Below are 23093 nucleotides of genomic sequence, written 5' to 3'. Positions count from 1 at the left end.
CCCGGTTTAACATGATTAAAAAACAGGATCTGTGATAAGAAATTTTATAAATCATTTCAAAATTAACGTTAAATATAAATATAATTAAACCTTTTCGAATGTTTCATTAAGAAACTGTACAATCCAAGAATTATAACATTTACAATTATGCTCTTATGTCTGTAAATCATTTTTATATATTGCTGAAAGTGTGTTTTGCTGGTAACAGCATCAAATCTCGAACATAACATTATGGAGTTCAGGCTTGGCTGTGTTTTCTAAAGTTAGTTTTGATGGTAGAATCTCTCTTGGGATCGAGGAATATTTTCCCTTCCATGTTTGTGTAATTCATGCATTCCTTTATGGCCATATTTGGAACCTAGAACAAGAATACAACGATAAGTTGAAAGTGTTCACCAGTATTATACGAGCTAAAGGCAGATGAAAGGTCAAGGGATAAATGATAAAATCTAAAAGCTGTAAAATCGTGGAAGTTAATGTCATTAGATATTTTTGTTTTCAATCACTATACACTGCAGTACTATATACGAGTATTGAGCACTGGGGAACTGTGCAATTAAGATATAAAGATAGTTCAGAGACTGTTAATAGTTAAACCTGCTGTGCTTTACAATTGCTTCACGCGCACCTTCGCTGGGGCGGGGATGTATTAACTTAAGAGAAAAGTACTGGCCATTTATATCCGAATAATGACAGCACAATCATAGACATTCAATGATTATCACAGCTGTGAATAGTTATCAGGTAGTGATAGAGCAGAGGTACAATAATCTCTTGTATATTACCGAGACTGACCATCTTAAAAGTATACCATACTATAAAGGTATATGCCTTTTCCGACAACTTATATGATAAGATACTAATATCGGCCAGAGTTACTTGCTAACAATATAACAGAAGTACTTAATTATATTATGATTATATTTTTCTACCTGGTGTAGAGGTGTGTACTGGGGATGATGATGTTCTATAATAGGATTGTTACTGGCTCTGTTATAGGCAGTCAGGAAGGCCCATCTCCTCCTGTTACTAGTGTTATCACTACTCGAATGGATCAGGTTACAATGAAAGAAGAGGGCATCACCTGATTGGGTATAATAAAGACAGCATTTAATACATACAAAAGTACAGATAAAGATAAAAACATAAAAGCGCACGACTTTGGTATATTTTGTCATTATAAAGAAGTGTAATTGTTCATTGTCATTAAAAAGAAGTGCAATTGTTAAACCGCGGGTATATGTTCCTCTGATCTAAGGATGACCAGGAGAGAAACTGACCTTTGAAATGTTAAAATGTTGTATTTTTTAAATCAGTGCTCATTATCAAAGGTCTGACATTTCATTTCTTTCGAAGAATTTGAATATAATCTTTAATTGATGATTTCTAATATTATATTTTAACATTTTGATAAAACGTGGTCAAAAAGTTAAATGCAACCATATAACCACTCGTTTCTTGTTTATAAGCTTAATTGTTATGAAATATAGCGATATGTCATACCTGCCTCCATCTCAATGTATTGATGGGGACAGCGTTGTGATATGTCGACTCTCCTTTCCTCATCCACAGCATACTGCTGCTTCACAGGCCGATGTTCTATTCGACCACACTTGTGAGATCCGCGTAAAATCTTTAAAGAAATAATGTTTATCTACCTATTAAAATCATGAAAAATAACTTAAATAATTTAACATAAGATCAGACGGCACGCAAATGTCAGTATTAACATTATCAACGATTCGATCTCCATTTTCGATAGAAATGCTACCACCTTATAGTAAACAAACGTAGCCACCAACCTGCAGACAGCTGTTTTCTTTCTTACATGGATCCAAAGCTAGAAACACTGTTCCCATGTCTGGGAAAAGGCATCCATTGTGATACCAGTACCTTGTATAAATATCAGAATAATTCTTACGACATAGACCAAAAACAGAGATAAATTGTATTAATTCAATTTTGCGACAAACCTTAAAAGTCAGCTCGCGAGGATATGTACTAAATGTTTGGGTGTACTAATGGCACTAATAATCGTTATAGGTATTGGTAATTATAAATATATAAACATAAACATAATATTATAACGCAAAGGTCTGTCATCTATAGCGATCGTAAATGCCATAAGACAAATGTTAGAAATGTTACAGTATACAGTAATAATCCTATTCAACATTAATACTGCTAAGTAATCACGAATTTATACAAAAATATCATAATGCAAACGCCTGTCGTTTATGTGATTATATATGCAATAAGACAGATCAAGACTTGTAGTTTAAAACAATTCTTTTTCGTTTGTTTATACAGTGACATTGTCAGGCAAATGTTAATATTCTTTATCATAAATTTTTGTCTATTTATTTCAAACTTAATGCCACGTTTCCGTGTATAGAACACACGGTTAGTAGTAATTACTATATATCAGTCTATTTAACCTGTTGAAACAAACTTAACAGTCGTTAAGTTAACCAAACAGGGAAATATAAATTTTGTTGATGTTTTACTTTGCTATCTCTTTTTACTGGGGTTGAAAAGGTGAACAGTACACGACTTAATTCTGGAAAGATAACTACTTCACTGTGGGAATGACAGGGTATGTTGTTTAAAGGCTCTACATGAAGAGTGTGCGGTAAAAGTTTATATCAACACTGGTATTGTGTTATATAATGTAAAAATGGTATTCAAATTACTCTATAAACAAGTCTCTCCAGGTAAATTGTTAAGTCACCTAGATAATAAGAGGATGCTGAGTATTGATAACACCCATTGAAAGTCAAACTCAAACTCTAATTATTGTTTTTACCACTTAAATTTTCAGAGGATATGCAAGTAGTACAGTTTTTTCTATTCATCTCATGTTCATTAGCGATATTTTACCCTCGAATATAGAACCCTCGAAAAAGAACCCTTCAAATAACGTGTACAATATATAGATATCAGATATGGGAAATATATAGACCTTTTTCTACCCCAACAAAAACGCTATTCAGAAATTAAATTCACCTGTAACCCACGTATGTTTTCTTTACGTCATTAGTTGGGCCTTAATGATATGACCTTTAGTGAAATTAAAACGAAAAAACTTAGAATTTCATAAATATATTAAGCAATCGTGAACTAATTATTCCGCAATCTAATTTCCTTTGGCGCCTGAAACGCCCTTATAGTCGAGGTTCATCCTGTCATCCAATCAAAACATACTAAAGTGTCATTCCACACAGTTTTTTAACATGTTTATTCAACTGTTGGAATGATCAATTAATGTCGCGGGAGGAGCTAGTTAACACTAGAAAGTGTGGTAGAAGTTTAGGTCGCTCATTATATTCGTTATGCCTATGTGATATAGGTGCCTCTTGCACGGACATATCATGACATCATCAGATGCTTTTGCGCATTTAGCACAGAAACAAACACAGACAGAGATAATTACAGTACTGTTGTAGTGAAGGAATGCATCAAGTTCATTTTAGAGAATAACATTTCAAAAATAATGAATTTTAATTTCTTCAACAGATCAAAACAATGTGAGTACGGATAATTGAGTTGTTGAATTGAGGTTTTTTCCCAAAAAATGTATGATAAATAAATTATGATATATTTCACACACTTCATCACCCCATGTGCTTGCAAGGGTGTGATATCAAAATAGCCATATAATAACCTCTTAACACAGACCCGTAGTCCTGATGCCATACGTGTCTAGCCCCTATGCCGCCTTCCTTCATCATAAGCTTTGTGTGGTAGTGATATATCTCTCCTCCAAGCAGCTGAAAGTAATGCAGTCAGCGATATAGTGTCGTAGTTTTTAATACGTTCAGGTTTTATATGGGTTGGATATCCACGACTTTTACGTGGTACAATCAAACAATACTCCATTCTTGAAAAGTTATTTGTAAATTATATACATGTATATGTATTATCATAGCGTTTTTTCCTTTCAAGCACACGAATCGTCATTTTTGTAATAAAATGTTTACAAAATATTTTTTAAATCCACAGAATTAAAGGTTCAAAAACAGTAGAAAGCTATTCAGTTCAAGACCAAAATTGGCTTTGTTTGCTTCCTATTTAGCGCCATTTTTACCTTCTCCATAACCCCTGCAATCTTCTTGCTCCTGGCCACCATCCCTGTGACGTCAGAACCCGGATGAGACCACATGACTTTGTCAGTTTTTTTCCCTTCATACTCTGTATCCTGTTCATGAGGAAGTCATACTCGTCATTCAATATTGACCATTATACAGAAATGGTATAGTGTAACTCTGAATATTATGAACATAAACGCTGAGTTAAGAATACCAGCTGAATAAAGAAATATTCAACCCACTTTTTGTTCTTATCGAATTAACATTCATATTACCAATGGATGTATACTGACTAAAATGAATGAGATATACCATTGAGTTGAAATGGTTGTACATATAATAAACTCGTTTTTGATTTTTTATTAAATCTCGTGCCCAATGTCTCTTCGTTACCTGAGATACTTATAAGGATACAACTAGTAGAAGAATCCTACATAGACAGGAACGTTGCTCATGCGTAGAGACAGCTGAAATCGATTACTGCTGATAACAGAGACCATGTAGGGTTTTTCAATACATATATTAATAATATGATACTGAAAGTTACCTTCCTGTCTATGGCAAAGACTGCATGGTAATTTAGCAATATATCTCGATTAATAATGTACTTACGTAATATAAATGTTGTGTAATGGCATCCGATCCCGTTATCGCTTTTTCTATCATAGAGAGTTCTTCCTGGTCCAGTACTCCCCTGATGAAAAGAACGGGTAGCTAATTAGTGATATTTGTTTGTTTTTCACGTTTTATTGCCAATAGTAATTTTGAGGCGGGAAGTGGTTACATCATTGAAACATGCGGGATGCCAATGACATGCTGCTCAGATCCATTGGGAGAATTATTTTGCATATTTAAGGAAGCAGAGGATGATCCGTTTATTTTGGGTTACAAAAGCTAACGTTCTTCTGACTGATTACGATGAATATTCAGTACATACAAAAGATCAATTTTGATGACTGAAAAAGTGTTCGAAGTATTGGTCTTTTGATGTTGCTTTTAAGCAATGTTTTACCATAACTTGTGTATCTATACCATACAATTAATTAGTTACGTTATAAGTTTTGACTTTTTTCATTATTTGCCAGAAAGTTCATTCAGTACCGTGCACATGGGTAGCTATTGTCATTATTTATCTGAACGCTATATATCAATGTCCCTTACCTTAATATTCGTACATACCTGAATCAATTGTTGTGGTTGCCTTTTATTTTTTCATTAACCTTAACTATTGTTAGCGTTATTTCCGAGCGGTTCTTATTTTTGCTATTTCCAAGAATGGAGAAATTAACGCTGTAAAATATATTTACTTTGAAAATAAAAGCTTAATAAACAATAGTCCTCTTAACGACTTATCCCCTGAGCATGAAACTTTGGGGAAATGCCAAAATTTACTTTCACAGTATACATTCATTTCGGTTCTTTACCTAAGCAATATGTATCCATATTCATCGAAGTCACGCCTTACTTCTTCAGTAACCTCAAAATTTTCACTAAAAGTATACTCTGAAAAAGAAGTCATAAATCCTTTTATAGAATAATAGAACATTTTATTTATAACATAATAAAGTGTACTTTTATATCATAATAAAATATCAATCAACTATACTGTAAAGAACAGCATCGGAAAGCTGAAGGCTTTCATCCCCGTTTCCAAAATACGTTGTACTACTTGGGCAAATACTTTATGATATACTGGTACTCAACTGAGCAGATATCAATCAATGTCTAGGACAGCAAATTGTAATCTGTCGAGTAAATAATCTCGTAAAGCATTCTATACAAGTAGAAGTTCTTGATCAGTATCGTATTAAAGAAGCATGCTTGCTCAGACATGTTCCTGGAAACATATGGAAATACTTATATACGTTTTCTTCCATCAAACTAGTAGCACGGCATATTGCCTGTCAAAACCTAAAGATGATGGTCATTCTAAAAGATGACAATATAACAGTATTATATTTGTATACTTTCTATAATACTTACCACAGATGGAAGACATACTGATCTGAGCTGATGTAGTGTATGGTCAGTAAAACACCATTATGTACTATGTGGTCAGTAACAGGTGTATACATCATCACATTATCTGGTATACTTGTTACTTATCTTTATCTAATGTAGCTGCTATCAGTATAGGTATGATATCAGTGAAGTTAATGCAGTTGTTCTTTCCATGTATTTACCTGAATGAATTCTACTCACAAAATGTAATTGAGATATTGCAGCAACTTAAAAAGGTATAAATAAACATCAAATAAACAGTTAAAAGCTTTTTCATGCGTGAAAATATGTATCTACATAATAGCTAAAGGATGTATGATACGCACGAAAAACTTGCTTATATTTCAGTATTATCAACAAGAGAATACTTCTTAGTCAAAAAATTCGTAATCTAAACACTAAATCAATACAACAACACCAGAAAGTTTCAACCTCGCCACATGCTATGTACATTTCCACCAAAACAGAAATTGAAGTCATAATGCTTAATGGCATTTTAATGGAAATTTGTTACTGTAGATCGGGTTGTAAAGTTCGAAGAAAGCGACTGCTGTAGAGTCTGTCGCGCGTCAGATTTTTGGTCTTTAGGTTTCACAATTTAAGCCCCTAAGATCACTCTCCTAGAGTTGTATACAGTTTGATTCGCAATTTGGAACTTCTGTATCGAATTCTAACGACAGGAACAGAATAACCTCTTTGAAGATCATGTCATTACACTCATTGAAAATTCATTCATCATCACGATTTCACTATTGGTACATTTCCTATTGGATGTAGACGTGTCTTTCGCCAAATATGCTCCCGTATTGCTGATAGCCATTCATCGTACTGCCGTCCGCATTTCTTTTATAACAGTAGGGGAATAATTAAGTTTAGTGACGAAAAATGCGGGAAAATGTTTTTAAATATGTATCTTCAAAACGACTTAAAATTACTTCGAAGTTGGATGTTTGCTACTTTATCAATTTAGGTGACAAAAATCCGTGTTCGTGGACATATCAGTAAGGAACTAGTAAACTAAATTCATTAAAAATCACGACAAATCAATGGCTTTGTGAGAAACTAATTCTAATTATGCCTTTTTCAGATTTTTTTCCCAGAATTTAATAGCACAATAATGATCACATAGGATCTAGTTTTCTTTAACATATTTGTGTTAAATTGTGGGCAGAAACTAAAACACCTACCGTTTAATATATTCCTCTGTGAAACAAGATTCGTCTTTTGTGCGTTCATAAAGGCGGATTAGCATTTTTTTCTCAACCACGTTCGGACAGAGATGTGCTTATGTATACAGCTTCCAACTTTTTTGTTCACTAAGAGTTGCCTATGAATTGATAAGCCAGTTTGTGCACATATCCACCCATCCATTCGCTTTTTCTTTTGTGACCATGCATAATTCGTTACCCATAGTGAAAGAATGCACCTTTTTAGTTTGCCTATTAGCAATGCATAAATCGAATGCATAATATTTACTTCAAATTGTTCTGTTTAGTTGAAAAGTTATTTTCATGAGTGTGGGTAGGAGAGAATTACACAAGATGAATATTTTCTCTTTTGAAACTAAAAACACAATACCGATGGTAATCTATCTTTTCAGATAGATGAGAACACAGTGCATGAATGTCCAAGATTGTCTAAAAGACACACAAATGAATAGAAAAGTTCAATGCAAGCTTAGAATTAGATAGAGTAGAACAAAATTATTTAAACTGCATCTTACAGCTGTTTCGTTCATCTAAGGCTCTTCAACAATGCACAGGACCTAAATTTTAGAACAAAGGAGGCGACTTGAGGAAAATTCAAAGTGATTGGGGAAAATGTCACAGTCGAGATGGGATAGTGCACTGGCCCAAAGATTTAATACATTTCATTATTTTTATATATCTGATAATTTCAGAAGAACGTCAAGTACATGTATACATTTTTAACGGTGCCAATAATCCAATGAATCAAACCGTGGCATTCAGGTTATGGCAAACCTTGGGATTAAATGTCCTTCAGTAGTGTCTCGGTAATATCAGTAATATCTCGAATATTTCATAAAAGAAACAGCTGATTTACATCGTACAAATCTCACTTCATTTTATTGGCTAGTTGTGATTCACAAAAATCTCGCCATCAGATGATACATCTTTTCATGTAACTTTCAGGTCATGTTATTTATGTATAGGTTACGTATAAGTTGTTTTTGGAATTCTTTTTGCAATGTAATGTTTAAGTTCCATACGAGAAAATCACCAGTGTTCCCATGTAATACTATTATACTGATCACTGCTTGTCACTTTAGCCCGTATATCGTTTTTAGGGTGTGAGGTACGACGTAAATTCGACAGAAAGCAAGTCTTGGTCCTTTGTCACTTACTTAAAATACAACATTCTTTAAACAATGGCTGATTTGTTACCATCAGAATAATATGCTTCATTACATCCAAAAGACATTTCAACATCAAAACATTTCATCTATTAAAAGTCATGGCAAGCTTCTCTGTTTTCACTTCATCAAGCATGTCTTCATCACGCTTTATTCCATCACTTTCATTGGGAAAACATCTATATCAATTTGATGGCAGAATAGATTTGTATTCCGGTCCAAGGAAACGCTTCCCATCCATGTCCGTGTAATTCGTGCATGACTTGATAGCAGAGTTTGGAACCTGTAGTTAACAAGTAGGAAGAAATGTATAACCTGTTCAATGCTGTAATGAATGTAATCGTTTGATATGGCCGCTTAAAAGGGCTGGAATATTTTTTTCTTATGAGCAATAAACGGTGATTTAATTGAATATTTCACCATTTCTTTGTTTGTACAGAACGAGCTGGTTAGGTTTCAAATCGCACTTTTGTCGTGATCACCTCTCTAAGTTATATGTAGTGATTACCTTGTGTAGCGGTGTGTACCGGGGATGATGATGATCTATAATAGGATTGTTACTGGCTTTGTTATAGGCAGTCAGGAAGGCCCATCTCCTCCTGTTACTAGTGTTATCACTACTCGAATGGATCAGGTTACAATGAAAGAAGAGGGCATCACCTGATCGGTTATAATACAAATAGCATTTAATACATTAAAAATACGGCTAAAAATGAAGGTATTAGCGCTCGCTATGGACGTATTTCACATGCACATTCTAGTATGGGCATCGCGAATCTGCGGTTATAATTTATCACATATATAATGTTCACATGTAATATCTTATATTGCTTACTTTAAATATGTTTGCTGATTATGTAATAACATGTTCATTGAAATCCAAAATATTCCCCTCCACTAATGTACCAACCTGCTAACCTCGAATAGCAAATTCAGCTACAAACATCGATACCTTCCATATCATGGTAAATTAGTAATGCGATAAAACCTGAATCTAACGATGACGTTTCCTATAAATGACAATGTTATACAGTTACAACAAAGCGATAGTAACCAGGTTCCATCTCTATGTATTCCAAAGGACAGCGTTTCTGTATCTGAAGCGTTCTCTCCTCGTCACATCCCATTTGACCTATGACCCGGTGGTGTTCCAGTCGTCCGCATTTGTGTGACCCTCTAAGAACCTGAAATCATATCACTGTTAAGCACATTCTTATCACAGCACATTCTGTACAGATACTGATTCGTCAGTGAGTTGCCCACACCATTAAGGTGTGAGACCGATTTTTAACAGTTTATCTGTAAGCTATACAATTGATATTTTTGTTCTTAATGAAAACTTATTCCACTGATGATACTTCATCTGTTGCATGACAGTTAGGGGCAACTGCATTTCGAATTTAATACTTTCTCTTCTTTCTAAACAACTGTCCTTTCTTATTTTTTCCTAACACTACCTCCTCATTTCTATCTGTAAATTGAGTGTTCTTCAGGTGAGGAAGGCTTTATGTGAAGTCCCTGACCGAGCCATATCGGAATCTATAAATATGGTAGTGACTTGTTCCTGTCCTAACGCTCAGATCTGTGGAAGTGTAACGTCTGTGTTAGCTGCTGGGTGTCTTCGGCAGTCTACCTCAGATTAGTAACGATGTAAATCGGCATCGGTACCACAAAGAGATTTGCACGAACATATTGCAGCCTCCAAAAAACACGTAAATAACACGTGCACTCATCTCCAATACATCGGAAGGTTGTTCTTAAAAGACCATAATTGTTGACAGAACGTTTATCAATGTAACATCTAATCAAACCTACGATAATGGATTGTTACCTGTAGGCAACTGTTATCTCTTTTACAGGGGTCCAAGGCAATGAAGACGGTACCCATGTCAGGGTAAAGGTTTCCATAGAGATACTACTTTTTTGGAAATAAGGAAGAAATAATTAGAGATAAAAAGTAAATTGATGAATAAATAAATAAATGAAAATAATAAATCCTGGTTTAGAGATTAGAAAAGAATCATGTCATCCTTAATGTAGTGAAAATGTGTCCTGTAAAACCATGTAAAAGACCAGACATGAGTAACGACCTGGTCATTTGAGGTTACAACCAATTATCTCCATCCTCGATAATCCAGGGGTTACAATCTCTTTCTCTCTATGCATCCATGGAACATATCATGGCAATGTGAAGGCACAAGCAAAGTGAAGTAATTTGATTGGTTCAAGGAGAAAAAACTGACCAATCACAGGTTGATATGCTCCCTTTGAAGATTACAAAAAAAAGCGACAACCAACTTCAAAGAAATTACTATATACCTGTTATGCGACCTCGAGATTCGTTTGATGTACATTAAAGAATCAAACTAGTCTTTTCGTCTTTTCCACAAAGTATTGCACATGGAACCTTCAATTTTGCCATGACATGTTCCAGGGGCGCAGAGAGCAAAAGTGATCGTAACCCATGGAGTATCGAAATTTCATATATATATTGATGTACATTAAATATGTTGAACTTGATATTTTAGTTGAAGTTACATGTTATTTAAAGGTAATTGTGCTATTATGATAGAATATATTCATAAATATTGGCAGTAATATTATCATAAGAAAAGTTAATAAATATTGAACTTTTACAGGGGGTCCAAGGCAATATATATATATATATATATAATATAGTAGTTTTTAAAATTTATGTTGAATGAAAGAAAAGCATAATTATTTTCAATACTAATCGAAGCAATTTGAACATACTAACCCGTAGTCCTGATGCCACACAGATCTGGCCCCTGTTCCAGCTTCCTTCATCATCAACTTTGTGTGGTAGTGGTATACCTCCCCTCCTAACAACTGACGATAAATAAATACGCCACATCATAAATGTGTAGGGAAAATATTGCATTATTCGATTTGATAATTAAAATCGTAGTGATCGATGTTGAACATTTATTGAAAGTTGTACTTTAACTGGCAATGAGACATAAAACGACCAGTATGAAAAGGTGCCGGGTAACAACCTCTATCCGTGGTAAGGAGGTCTAGAAAGGCCATAAGTATGAGGCGTCAGGTGACAACCTCGATCCCTTGTCAGGAGGTCTAGAAAGGATAGAATTATGAGGCGTCAGGTGACAATCTCGATCCCTTGTCAGGAGGTCTAGAAAGTCCAGAATTATGAGGTGACAACCTCCATTCATGGTAAGATGGTCTAGAAAGGCCAAAATTGAGAGACGTCAGGTAACAACCTCTATCCGTGGTAGGAAGGTCTAGAAAGGCCATAAGTATGAGGCGTCAGGTAACAAACTCTATCAGTGGTAAGAAGGACTAGAAAGGCCATAAGTATGAGGCGTCAGGTAACAACCTCTATCAGTGGTAAGAAGGTCTAGAAAGGCCACAGTCATGGCGCGAAAGGTAGAAACCTCTATCACTGTAAGGAGATCTGGAATTACCAACATCAAGTATTTTCACGTTACGACATCCATCCGTGCTCAGGAGATCTAGAGAAAACAACATGAAGAGTTGTAAGGTAGCATCCTCCGTCTGTGGTAAGGTGATCTAGAGGCCTTGTACTAAGAATAATAACAAATAATAAAATCCAACCCTACATGCCATCCCTCAAGCTAGCTAACATCAGTGGATAACAAGGTACATGTTGTCAAAGTGTATCTCACCTTTTCCATTGTTCCACCGATCTTTTCACTTCGGGCTACCATTCCTGTGACGTCATTTCCTGGAAAGGACCACATAATCTTATCGGTCCTTCTGTCACCATCGTGAGTATCCTTGGTTACAAAAGAAGAAAGTAGGTAACTAGCAACGTCAGTACCATTACAGTCGAAGTCAATGCAGATTACTTAAAGCCGAAGAAATTCCATTTATAAAAATTATATAACTTCACTTTAGATATTTTATTTATCCATGAAATAAAATGCAAACGAAAATGAAGTTTTCTTGTAAAACGGAAATTTCAGCACCACGAAGTTTACAGTATTGAGATTGAGCACTCTGGGCTGCACTTAAGTTTTCCGGATTCAACGTACCAGGTATGTGTGTTTAGTGATAGCGTCTGATCCAGTTAATGTGTGTTCAATTTTGAACAATTCCTCTTTATCCAAGACACCCCTTAAAAATAAAAAAAGAGATGTCAAGAACGTGTATGTAGCGTCTATTCACTTGTGTGTCGTTTGTACAATCTTTTAGATTGCAGGTGGTTGACACTGCTGGACGATTTTCAGTACCGGAGGTTTGACTCAGTCGAATAGTGGTTCAGAACATACACCATGTCAAGCACTTAAAGTTGTTCTAAAATCATCTGATATAAGAAAATTACGAAATTTATTGAATTATGAAGCTAGTGCACCTTCCTTGACTTTTCTTTCGATCACTTCGTATATTCCTCAGCTTCAAAACTTAGGCCCTTAGCTTCACTGGCGAGTCCTAGAAGGATGAGACACGCTGTATAATGCCGTGTAATTAATTTAACTCTTAATTTGAATGAAAAAGTGCTATTCACGTGTACTTTATCAAAATAAGCATTATACTGGTCGATGAATTATCGATTCTTGCCAGTGCTAAGGGAACATTTCGTCATTTGCACGTACATTTATATCTTTTTCCAGAAATTTCAAACAGCGTGTTTTCTTTTTAAGGACGAAATGCGTTTATTGACGCCTTAGCAAGAATGGGTTGACGACCTGTACTGTTAGAAAGGAAGCACATGGAAACGGTATATTGTGATTACATACACGTAATACGCTATAGAAACAAGTATGTAACTAAGAGAAAACTGGTTGTCAGAATGTCGACATACATTTTAAAATGACCAAAAATTACTTATACGGAAAGTTGTCTAGTAAAATTAAAATATATAAAACGGAACCCACTAAAGAATGGTGGAAGTGTAAGGGCTTTTTCGTGTTGGATAAAATGCTTGATGGATCGTTGTATAAAGATCCTACTGAGTCAAATATACCAGATTGTACAGAGGAGAAATCGTATGCCAGCAATATGCCTATATATGCATGTTAACGTTCAATTAGGCATTATACAAACATTTAGATACAATGGATATGTCTGTGTCAGTAATACAAAAAATGGTAACATAGCAACATGTTGTACTATTAATGTAAGGCAGGTCTTCTGCATTCAGTGTATTTGTTTGTGAATGCAAATATTGTGACAACGTGAATGTCACCTAAATCAGCTAATTATAAATGTGTAACATAAGCACTCACCTAAGCAATATGAACCCACTCTCATCAAATACCCGCTTGACATCTTCATTTACTTCAAACGTTTCACTGAAAATGAACTCTGAAAGTTGATAAATATTTTTTGTCATTTGATAGTAAAACTGGATTAATGAACGAAATGGTTGACCTGTCGGTCACTTGGTAAGTGTCAAGAATATATAAATATAAAAATTTCTTTCTCACCAGAGTTATTAGACATCGCTATGTGGTATCCTCTATTTCTCTCACTGTAAACAGTCAAAGCATTCAAAATACAATCATCAACAACACGATAGGTACTTATATAATCGTGGATCAGTTATTTATCTGACGATATGACTGACTTGCTTCAAGGCTGTCAACTTTGACCAAAATATCTACGATAACAGTGTGTTTCATCCCTATATATAAATACACCATGTTTACACAAACATATCACCTCACAATTTGAGACTTGTATGCACTAAACTCTCGTGATACCGAGGATTTTAATATGCCAGCTAGAAAAAGGCCGTGCACTTTTCACAATAACATCAAAGTTGAGATTTCTGAAGTATACACAGTTCAGGTGACCTTATTCTATATTGTCATTTTTTACCTGGTCGAAATCCTTTAAAAAATGAAGTTGATTTCTTCGGGACTGACGTGCTCTATTCCAGTTTTCACTACTATATAGATGAAAGCACACCCACATTATTCCAGTTTTCATTACTATATAGGTGGAAGCACACCCACATTATCCCAGTTTTCACTACTACATGGGTGAAAGCACGCCCACATTGTTCCAGTTTTCACTACTACATAGGTGAAAGCACGCCCACATTGTTCCAGTTTTCACTACTACAAAGGTGAAAGCACGCCCACATTGTTCCAGTTTTCACTACTACATAGGTGAAAGCACGCCCACATTGTTCCAGTTTTCACTACTATATAGGTGAAAGCACGCCCACATTGTTCCAGTTTTCACTACTATATAAGAGAAAGCACGCCCACATTGTTCCAGTTTTCACTACTACATAAGTGAAAGCACGCCCACATTGTTCCAGTTTTCACTACTACATAGGTGAAAGCACGCCCACATTGTTCCAGTTTTCACTACTACATAGGTGAAAGCACGCCCACATTGTTCCAGTTTTCACTACTACATAGGTGAAAGCACGCCCACATTGTTCCAGTTTTCACTACTACATAGGTGAAAGCACGCCCACATTGTTCCAGTTTTCACTACTACATAAGTGAAAGCACGCCCACATTGTTCCAGTTTTCACTACTACATAGGTGAAAGCACGCCCACATTGTTCCAGTTTTCACTACTACATAGGTGAAAGCACGCCCACATTGTTCCAGTTTTCACTACTACATAGGTGAAAGCACGCCCACATTGTTCCAGTTTTCACTACTACATAGGTGAAAGCACGCCCACATTGTTCCAGTTTTCACTACTACATAGGTGAAAGCACGCCCACATTGTTCCAGTTTTCACTACTACATAGGTGAAAGCACACCCACATTGTTCCAGTTTTCACTACTATGTAGGTAAAAGCACGCCCACATTATTCCAGTTTTCAATTTATTCCAGTTTTCACTTCTTTATTGGAGAAAGGCACACCTTCATTATCCGAATCATTCACGTTATTCCAGTTTTCACTTGAATATTGGAGAAAAGTAAATCCTAGTTATTCCACTACTTTATTGGAGAAATGCACACCTTCGTTTTTCCAGTTTTCACTACTATATTTGGGAGAGTACACTGTCACGTAAGCATGTATAGTTTGTCTATAAATGGTAAGTTTTAATTTGAGTTTGTTTTGAGGTGTAAGGACTATTAATTGTCCGCACCACTGGGCGGATATACGTCACGGGCTTGACCGGTTGTGCACGGAATGGACACTTGTTTACGGTCCACAGTTTTGTGAGTTCGTGTAGCCGATATGTAAATATAGCTGTTTCCGATATTGTGAACAAGGCACAGACGACAGACTGTGGTAAGTTATGTTTCTTTCTTCCGTTTCCATATGGTTTTTTTTCTGGCATTATTTTATCCATGCCGTCAAATCTATCGGGTCAAGCAATCGAGGTGTCGGTGCGCTCCAATCATGCGTAACTATTGTTGATACATGTAGTACACTTGTTTTGTGGTGTGTTTCTGCTATATCATTATAATTTCATACTTCCTATTGATTTCTGGTGTATTTAGATAATATAAGCATAATAGATTGTTGTGTGTAGAATTATTTAATAAATATAGGGTTCTTGTCCGTTTTAAAATTCTATGGAAGCTCTGAGCTAGAGCTATAGCGTTAGTTGGAGTGTGTACGCGCACTGGGTAAAAAAGTATGGAAGCCGTGAGACGCCAACTTCTATGAATTGTGCTGAGTCGTGTTTTTATAGCCATTTGGAGCCGCACACTTATCCCTTTATCTTTATTATATTGATTTACGTATATTTACAATATATTAATGAATATTTATATTATTGATAATTAATTATTGGTTAATTAGTATGCCAGGTGAGAGTGAATCTGTGTGACTACAGCATTATTTTCCACTATGTATTATTGTAGCTTCACATGACGGACTAGGAGTCTCAGCTATCAAGCCAGGACCAGTCAGCTGTGCCAACTCATTGTGACTCCAGCGTCAGGACCGACCGGATAAGTTCTCTTCGCCAGGGTCAAGGTCAGCATGGAATACATGTGTTGGGTCGTTACGTAGGCCAGGGTCAGCGACTTGCTTGGAGGCTGAGTCACAGTATATCTACTATTGGGATGGCTGTCGTGTCAAGGACACTAGTGTGTACATCCCAGCATTCCTGTCGTGTCTTGGACACCAGTGAGTTTGCCAATTTGGGAGTTTCAAGCAAGCATGGTGCTGCTTGATGTGTTTATACCTCTTGGCTCTGGATTGAGCGTGGTTGCAGGTTAGCGACTGTCGTGCACCGGAACTGTACCAGGATCCCATTCGTCGTTGTGTGTGTAGCTACAGACTGTAACTTGTAATAATTGTGTTTGTGAATGAGTGAATTAGTGAGTGTGACGTGTGGGTATTATAGGGGGTTTTTATTTAATTTCTTTATTGTCATCATTGTAAATAAACATTTGTCATTGCAATCAATCTTTTCGGTGTTCATTCCCCGGATCGCTGACCGACGCTCGTTCCACGTTAACAACTTGGTGGCAGCGGTGGGATTAGCCAAAGTTAGTTGTTCGGGAATAGAATCCTGTTTGATTGGTTTCAAAGTCTAGATTGTTTGACAGATTCCCGCCAAATTTCCTTTACTTTCATTTTCTTCTTAACGTTGGCATTTGGGAACTCTATACAGGAACTCTGAGGTGAGTTAATTGGCCTGAGCAAGGATGACGCATGATTTCCGGTAAGTTCTTATGCCTGGTTGTATTGAATATTGTATGTGTTGGTTATCTCTTGCAGTCTAGTGATTTAGTTGTTTTGAAAATGTCCTCTCTTTCAGCAATTTTTGAAGCAGGTAAACGACTTCAACTTGAAGGCGACCAACTACGATTGTTCATTCAAGAGCAGCAAGCCAAGGAAAGAGATGACCGTGAAAGAGAAAGGGAAGAGAAAAAGATGCAAAGGCAAATGGACGAGGAGAGAGAGGCTCGGGCTGACAGGAGAGCAGAAGAAGAACATAAACGCAAAATGGAATTAATTCGTGCAGGACAGGAGTATCAATCTGAATGGGACAAATCGGGACGTCGGAGGGAGACCAATCCTAGAGATACAATAAAGAAGGGTCCCAAGTTACCTGCCTTCAATGAAGAAAAGGACAACATCGATGCTTACATCCAGCGCTTCAAAAGGTACGCAACGGTACAGAATTGGGAACGTGATGGATGGGGAGCTAACCTTAGCGCTCTTTTGACGAGTAATGCATTAGCGGTGTTTTCTCGTTTACCAGTCCATCAGTCTCTGGATTTCGACGAACTTAAGAAGGCATTACTGAGGAGATTTGATATGACAGGGGAAGGATTCAGGAAAAGCTTCCGAATATCAAGACCCGATGGAAGTGAAACATTTTCACAGTTTTCCATTCGCCTTGAAAACTACTTGGAGAGATGGGTCGAACTAGCCGACACTAACAAGACCTATGAAGGCTTGAAAGACTTGTTTTTGAGAGATCAGTTTTTACAGGTATGTAACCAGGATCTGATGTTGTTCCTGAAGGAACGGATTCCCGTGTCCCTTGATGCAATGTCCAGACTGGCCGATCAATATGCAGAGGCAAGAAGAACGAAAGCGGCAAACTTGATATCTTCTAAGGGAACCAAGGCAGGAAGTCATAAGGCAACAGCTTCAGGACATTCGCCGTCAACAAGTTCTACACCTGGGAAATCTACAATTGGTTCAAAGCGACTTGCCCAAGGAGAGGACTTGTTTCTATTGCAAAAAGGTTGGACATATTGCTTCAGATTGCCGGAAGAAGAAATCTGACAAGATGAAAGAAGGTCAGGCAGCCTCTATGGTAAAAGATAAAGGGAACACGAGTGGCGCCAACACCATACCGAAGATGAGTTTCGCCTGCAATACAAAGGAGACAACTTCCATGCCGGTGGTGCTGGGACGTGTGGGCGGTAAAGTTGTCACCGTTCTTCGGGATTCGGGTTGTGATGAGGTAGGAGTGAGACGTAGTCTCGTTGAACCTGAGAATATCACCGACAAGACCAAGATTTACATTTTAGCTGATGGTTCTCGTCTTGTATGCCAAATCGCCAACGTACAGATCAACACGCCATATTTTAACGGAGATACTGAAGCCTTCTTGTTAGAGTCACCCTTGTACGATGTGATTATTGGAAATGTTAAGGATTCCCTTCCGGTAGGACAACCAGATGAGAAGTGGCAGCTTGATTCGTTGAATGCGGTTCAGACGAGAGCGGAGGTCAAAAGGAAAGCTAAGCCGTTGAAACCGTTGCAGGTATCGGAGTTTATGACGAGTTTAGGTAGTGTGAAGGAGATGAAGGAGGAACAGCAAAGCGATGGTACCCTGGAGAAGTTCCGTAAGTTGGCAAAGGAATCGGATATCTATGAACGCGATGATGGGGGTAAGTCTTCCCTGTTTTACCACAAGGGATTAATATATCGAGAGTTCAGAAGCCCTGGGATTGCAACTGGAAAGGTGTTTAGACAATTAGTCGTACCAACGAAGTATCGACAGATGATAATGAAACTAGCTCACAAGTCGATTATGTCGGGACATCTGGCAGCAAAACAAACGACTAACAGGATTCTTGCAGAGTTTTTTTGGCCTGGTCTGCAGGGCGATGTGACTCGGTTCTGTCGTTCGCGTGATGTGTGCCAACGTACCTTCCCTAAAGGCCGAGTACCGGAAGCGCCACTCGGCAGTATGCCATTGATCGATACGCCTTTCAAGAGGATAGCGGTGGATTTAGTTGGTCCTCTCGAACCTGCAACAGACCGTGGCAACCGGTTTATACTAACAGTGGTGGATTTCGCGACTAGATATCCGGAGGCAGTAGCACTTAGAAGCATTGAGACTGAGCGCGTTGCAGAGGCACTGGTTGATATCTTCAGCCGTGTTGGAGTACCCAGTGAGATGTTGTCCGATCAAGGGGCCCAGTTTACCTCTGGATTAATGAAGGAAGTGAGCAGACTATTGTCGATCCGCCAACTAACGACAACGCCATATCATCCTCAATGCAACGGGTTAGTCGAGCGTTTCAATGGTACACTGAAACAGATGCTAAGGAAAATAGCCGCTGAGAAACCCAAGGACTGGGATAGATACATCAATGCCCTCTTGTTCGCTTATAGGGAGGTGCCGCAGGAAAGCTTGGGGTTTTCACCCTTTGAACTATTGTACGGCAGAGCGATACGTGGACCGATGATGATTCTGAAAGAACTGCTAACGAAAGAGATTCCAGATGACGACGTCAAAACGACTTATCAGTATGTAATGGATTTGAGGGAACGGATGGAGGAGACATGCCAAGTTGCAATGGATCACTTGAAGGATGCCAAGCGAGTTCAGAGAAGGAACTTCAACAGGAGAGCCAAGTCACGGGAGCTACGACCAGGCGACAAAGTGTTAGTGCTTCTGCCGACAAAAGCTAACAAGTTACTGATGCAATGGCGTGGCCCATACGACGTTGTAGAGAAAGTCGGACCGTTCGACTATCGTGTGAACAGGGACGGTAAAATCAAGACTCTACATATTAACCTGTTGAAAAAGTACATGAAGCCAGTGGACAATGTTGCGGAAGATACTGAGGGAATTCTTGCAAATACTATAGCAAGTGTTGTTGCTGATGGTGAGGAGATTCAGGGGGACGCGGATTTTCCCAGCAGACTGGAGTCCCTTCCTAGTGATAGGGGAAAGGAACATGTTGAAGATGTTGAAATCTCTGGAGGCCTGAACAATGCACAAGCAGATGAAGTGAAGGAGCTCATGGACAATTATACAGATGTGCTAACTGATCTTCCAGGCCGGACAAATCTCGCCCAACATGAGATCAGGACTACTACCGATGCTCCCGTTCATGTGAAACAATACCCCTTGCCTTATATTACCAAGGAGATGATCAAAGAAGAGGTGCAGAAGATGTTGGATATGGACGTTATCGAGCCATCATCATCCCCATACTCGGCTCCTGTTGTAATGGTCAAGAAAAAGGAGGGGACGAATCGTTTTTGCATTGATTTCAGGAGACTAAATCGAGTCACGGTATTTGATGCCGAGCCGATGCCAAACACAGATGATATTTTCTCTCGGGTAGCGGGTGCAAGATACTTCTCCAGACTGGATCTCAGTAAAGGCTATTGGCAGGTGCCGCTCTCGGAAGACGCAAAAGAGATGACAGCCTTTTCAACTCCACAAGGCCTTTTCCAGTTTAAGGTAATGCCGTTTGGCTTAATAAATGCCCCGGCAACATTTAGTAGGCTGATGAGGAAACTTTTAGTTGGTATGGAACACATCGATAACTTCATCGACGACATATTGATTTACACAGACACATGGGAAGAACATATAGAAGTACTTCGCTATCTTTTTGCAAGGCTTCGAGCAGCAGTGCTAACAGCAAGACCAACAAAATGCTCGATTGGATTTTCCAGTTTGACTTGTTTGGGTCACATTGTTGGTGATGGAAAATTGGAATTGGAAGAGTCGAAAGTGACGGCCATCAAAAACGCAGAGAGACCAGAGACAAAGAAACAAGTTCGATCTTTTTTGGGGTTGGCCGGATTCTATCGGCGTTTCATTCCTAATTTCGCAGCAGTTGCCGCCCCCTTGACTGACCTGACGAAGAAGGGATGTCCAAATAAAGTTCTTTGGAGCGAAGTGCACGATAAGGCATTCTCTACTCTCAAGAACATGCTAACAGCTAAACCGGTGCTCAGACTTCCAAATTTGGAGCAACATTTCATTCTTCGAACAGACGCATCGGATACTGGCTTGGGTGCTGTGCTGCTGCAGGAAGAAAACGGACAGAAAATGCCTGTCGCCTACGCCAGCAGGAAGTTACTTGCCAGGGAAAAGAACTACGCAATTATAGAAAAGGAATGTTTGGCAATTGTCTGGGCAGTCCAGAAGTTTGAACCTTACATCTATGGGAAAGAGTTTATCCTTGAGACGGACCATCATCCATTAACTTACTTGCACAGATCAAAAACTGCGAATGCCAGACTTATGAGATGGGCGTTACTCCTACAGCCATACAGATTGAGGATTCGTGCCATCAAGGGTTCCGACAACGTTGGAGCGGATTGTTTGAGCAGACTCTAGGAATACATGTTCCGTGAGTATGAGAAAGTGTATCCACTTTCTTCGAAAGCAGGGGGAAAACTGTCACGTAAGCATGTATAGTTTGTCTATAAATGGTAAGTTTTAATTTGATTTTGTTTTGCGGTGTAAGGACTCTTAATTGTCCGCACCACTGGGCGGATATACGTCACGGGCTTGACCGGTTGTGCACGGAATGGACACTTGTTTGCGGTCCACAGTTTTGTGAGTTCGTGTAGCCGATATGTAAATATAGCTGTTTCCGATATTGTGATCAAGGCACAGGCGACAGACTGTGGTAAGTTATGTTTCTTTCTTCCGTTTCCATATGTTTTTTTTCTGGCATTATTTTATCCATGCCGTCAAATCTATCGGGTCAAGCAATCGAGGTGTCGGTGCGCTCCAATCATGCGTAACTATTGTTGATACATGTAGTACACTTGTTTTGTGGTGTGTTTCTGCTATATCATTATAATTTCATACTTCCTATTGATTTCTGGTGTATTTAGATAATATAAGCATAATAGATTGTTGTGTGTAGAATTATTTAATAAATATAGGGTTCTTGTCCGTTTTAAAATTCTATGGAAGCTCTGAGCTAGAGCTATAGCGTTAGTTGGAGTGTGTACGCGCACTGGGTAAAAAAAGTATGGAAGCCGTGAGACGCCAACTTCTATGAATTGTGCTGAGTCGTGTTTTTTATAGCCATTTGGAGCCGCACACTTATCCCTTTATCTTTATTATATTGATTTACGTATATTTACAATATATTAATGAATATTTATATTATTGATAATTAATTATTGGTTAATTAGTATGCCAGGTGAGAGTGAATCTGTGTGACTACAGCATTATTTTCCACTATGTATTATTGTAGCTTCACATGACGGACTAGGAGTCTCAGCTATCAAGCCAGGACCAGTCAGCTGTGCCAACTCATTGTGACTCCAGCGTCAGGACCGACCGGATAAGTTCTCTTCGCCAGGGTCAAGGTCAGCATGGAATACATGTGTTGGGTCGTTACGTAGGCCAGGGTCAGCGACTTGCTTGGAGGCTGAGTCACAGTATATCTACTATTGGGATGACTGTCGTGTCAAGGACACTAGTGTGTACATCCCAGCATTCCTGTCGTGTCTTGGACACCAGTGAGTTTGCCAATTTGGGAGTTTCAAGCAAGCATGGTGCTGCTTGATGTGTTTATACCTCTTGGCTCTGGATTGAGCGTGGTTGCAGGTTAGCGACTGTCGTGCACCGGAACTGTACCAGGATCCCATTCGTCGTTGTGTGTGTAGCTACAGACTGTAACTTGTAATAATTGTGTTTGTGAATGAGTGAATTAGTGAGTGTGACGTGTGGGTATTATAGGGTTTTTTATTTAATTTCTTTATTGTCATCATTGTAAATAAACATTTGTCATTGCAATCAATCTTTTCGGTGTTCATTCCCCGGATCGCTGACCGACGCTCGTTCCACGTTAACATACACCTTCGTTTTTCGCTTCCTTCTTGTTCACATTTTCCTACCTTTTCCGTGAGTACTTTTACATATATTTACATATGTTGCCGAGATTTACCTTGTCTACTCATCAGCGTGGTCATTCTAATGTCCATCAAATTATAAACATATACATCATGCGAAAATATGTTT

At 38.1% G+C, this 23093-nt stretch overlaps 1 protein-coding gene and 1 pseudogene across 1 annotated transcript; both read right to left on the bottom strand.

The window, feature by feature from the left end:
• Positions 1 to 238: 238 nt before the first annotated feature.
• On the bottom strand, positions 239 to 5607 carry LOC132546415 (L-proline trans-4-hydroxylase-like). The gene is made up of 8 exons (XM_060210127.1): positions 5513 to 5607; positions 4701 to 4782; positions 4088 to 4198; positions 3679 to 3770; positions 1803 to 1893; positions 1504 to 1633; positions 933 to 1084; positions 239 to 358 (listed from the first exon to the last, which is right to left on the bottom strand). The coding sequence occupies exons 1-8, from the start codon at positions 5605 to 5607 to the stop codon at positions 239 to 241; spliced, it is 873 nt and encodes a 290-aa protein (XP_060066110.1).
• A 3040-nt stretch (positions 5608 to 8647) lies between these two features.
• Positions 8648 to 13801, bottom strand: LOC132546390 (L-proline trans-4-hydroxylase-like; annotated as a pseudogene).
• Between the last annotated feature and the right edge of the window lie 9292 nt (positions 13802 to 23093).

The sequence above is a fragment of the Ylistrum balloti genome, unplaced genomic scaffold, assembly GCF_031769215.1.
Source record: "Ylistrum balloti isolate Yb309-2 unplaced genomic scaffold, AGI_CSIRO_Ybal_v1 Utg369888, whole genome shotgun sequence".
In the NCBI taxonomy this organism is placed as follows: domain Eukaryota; kingdom Metazoa; phylum Mollusca; class Bivalvia; order Pectinida; family Pectinidae; genus Ylistrum; species Ylistrum balloti.
The sequence above is the reverse complement of the archived record's forward strand: the minus strand, read 5'-3'. Positions and strand labels throughout refer to the sequence as shown.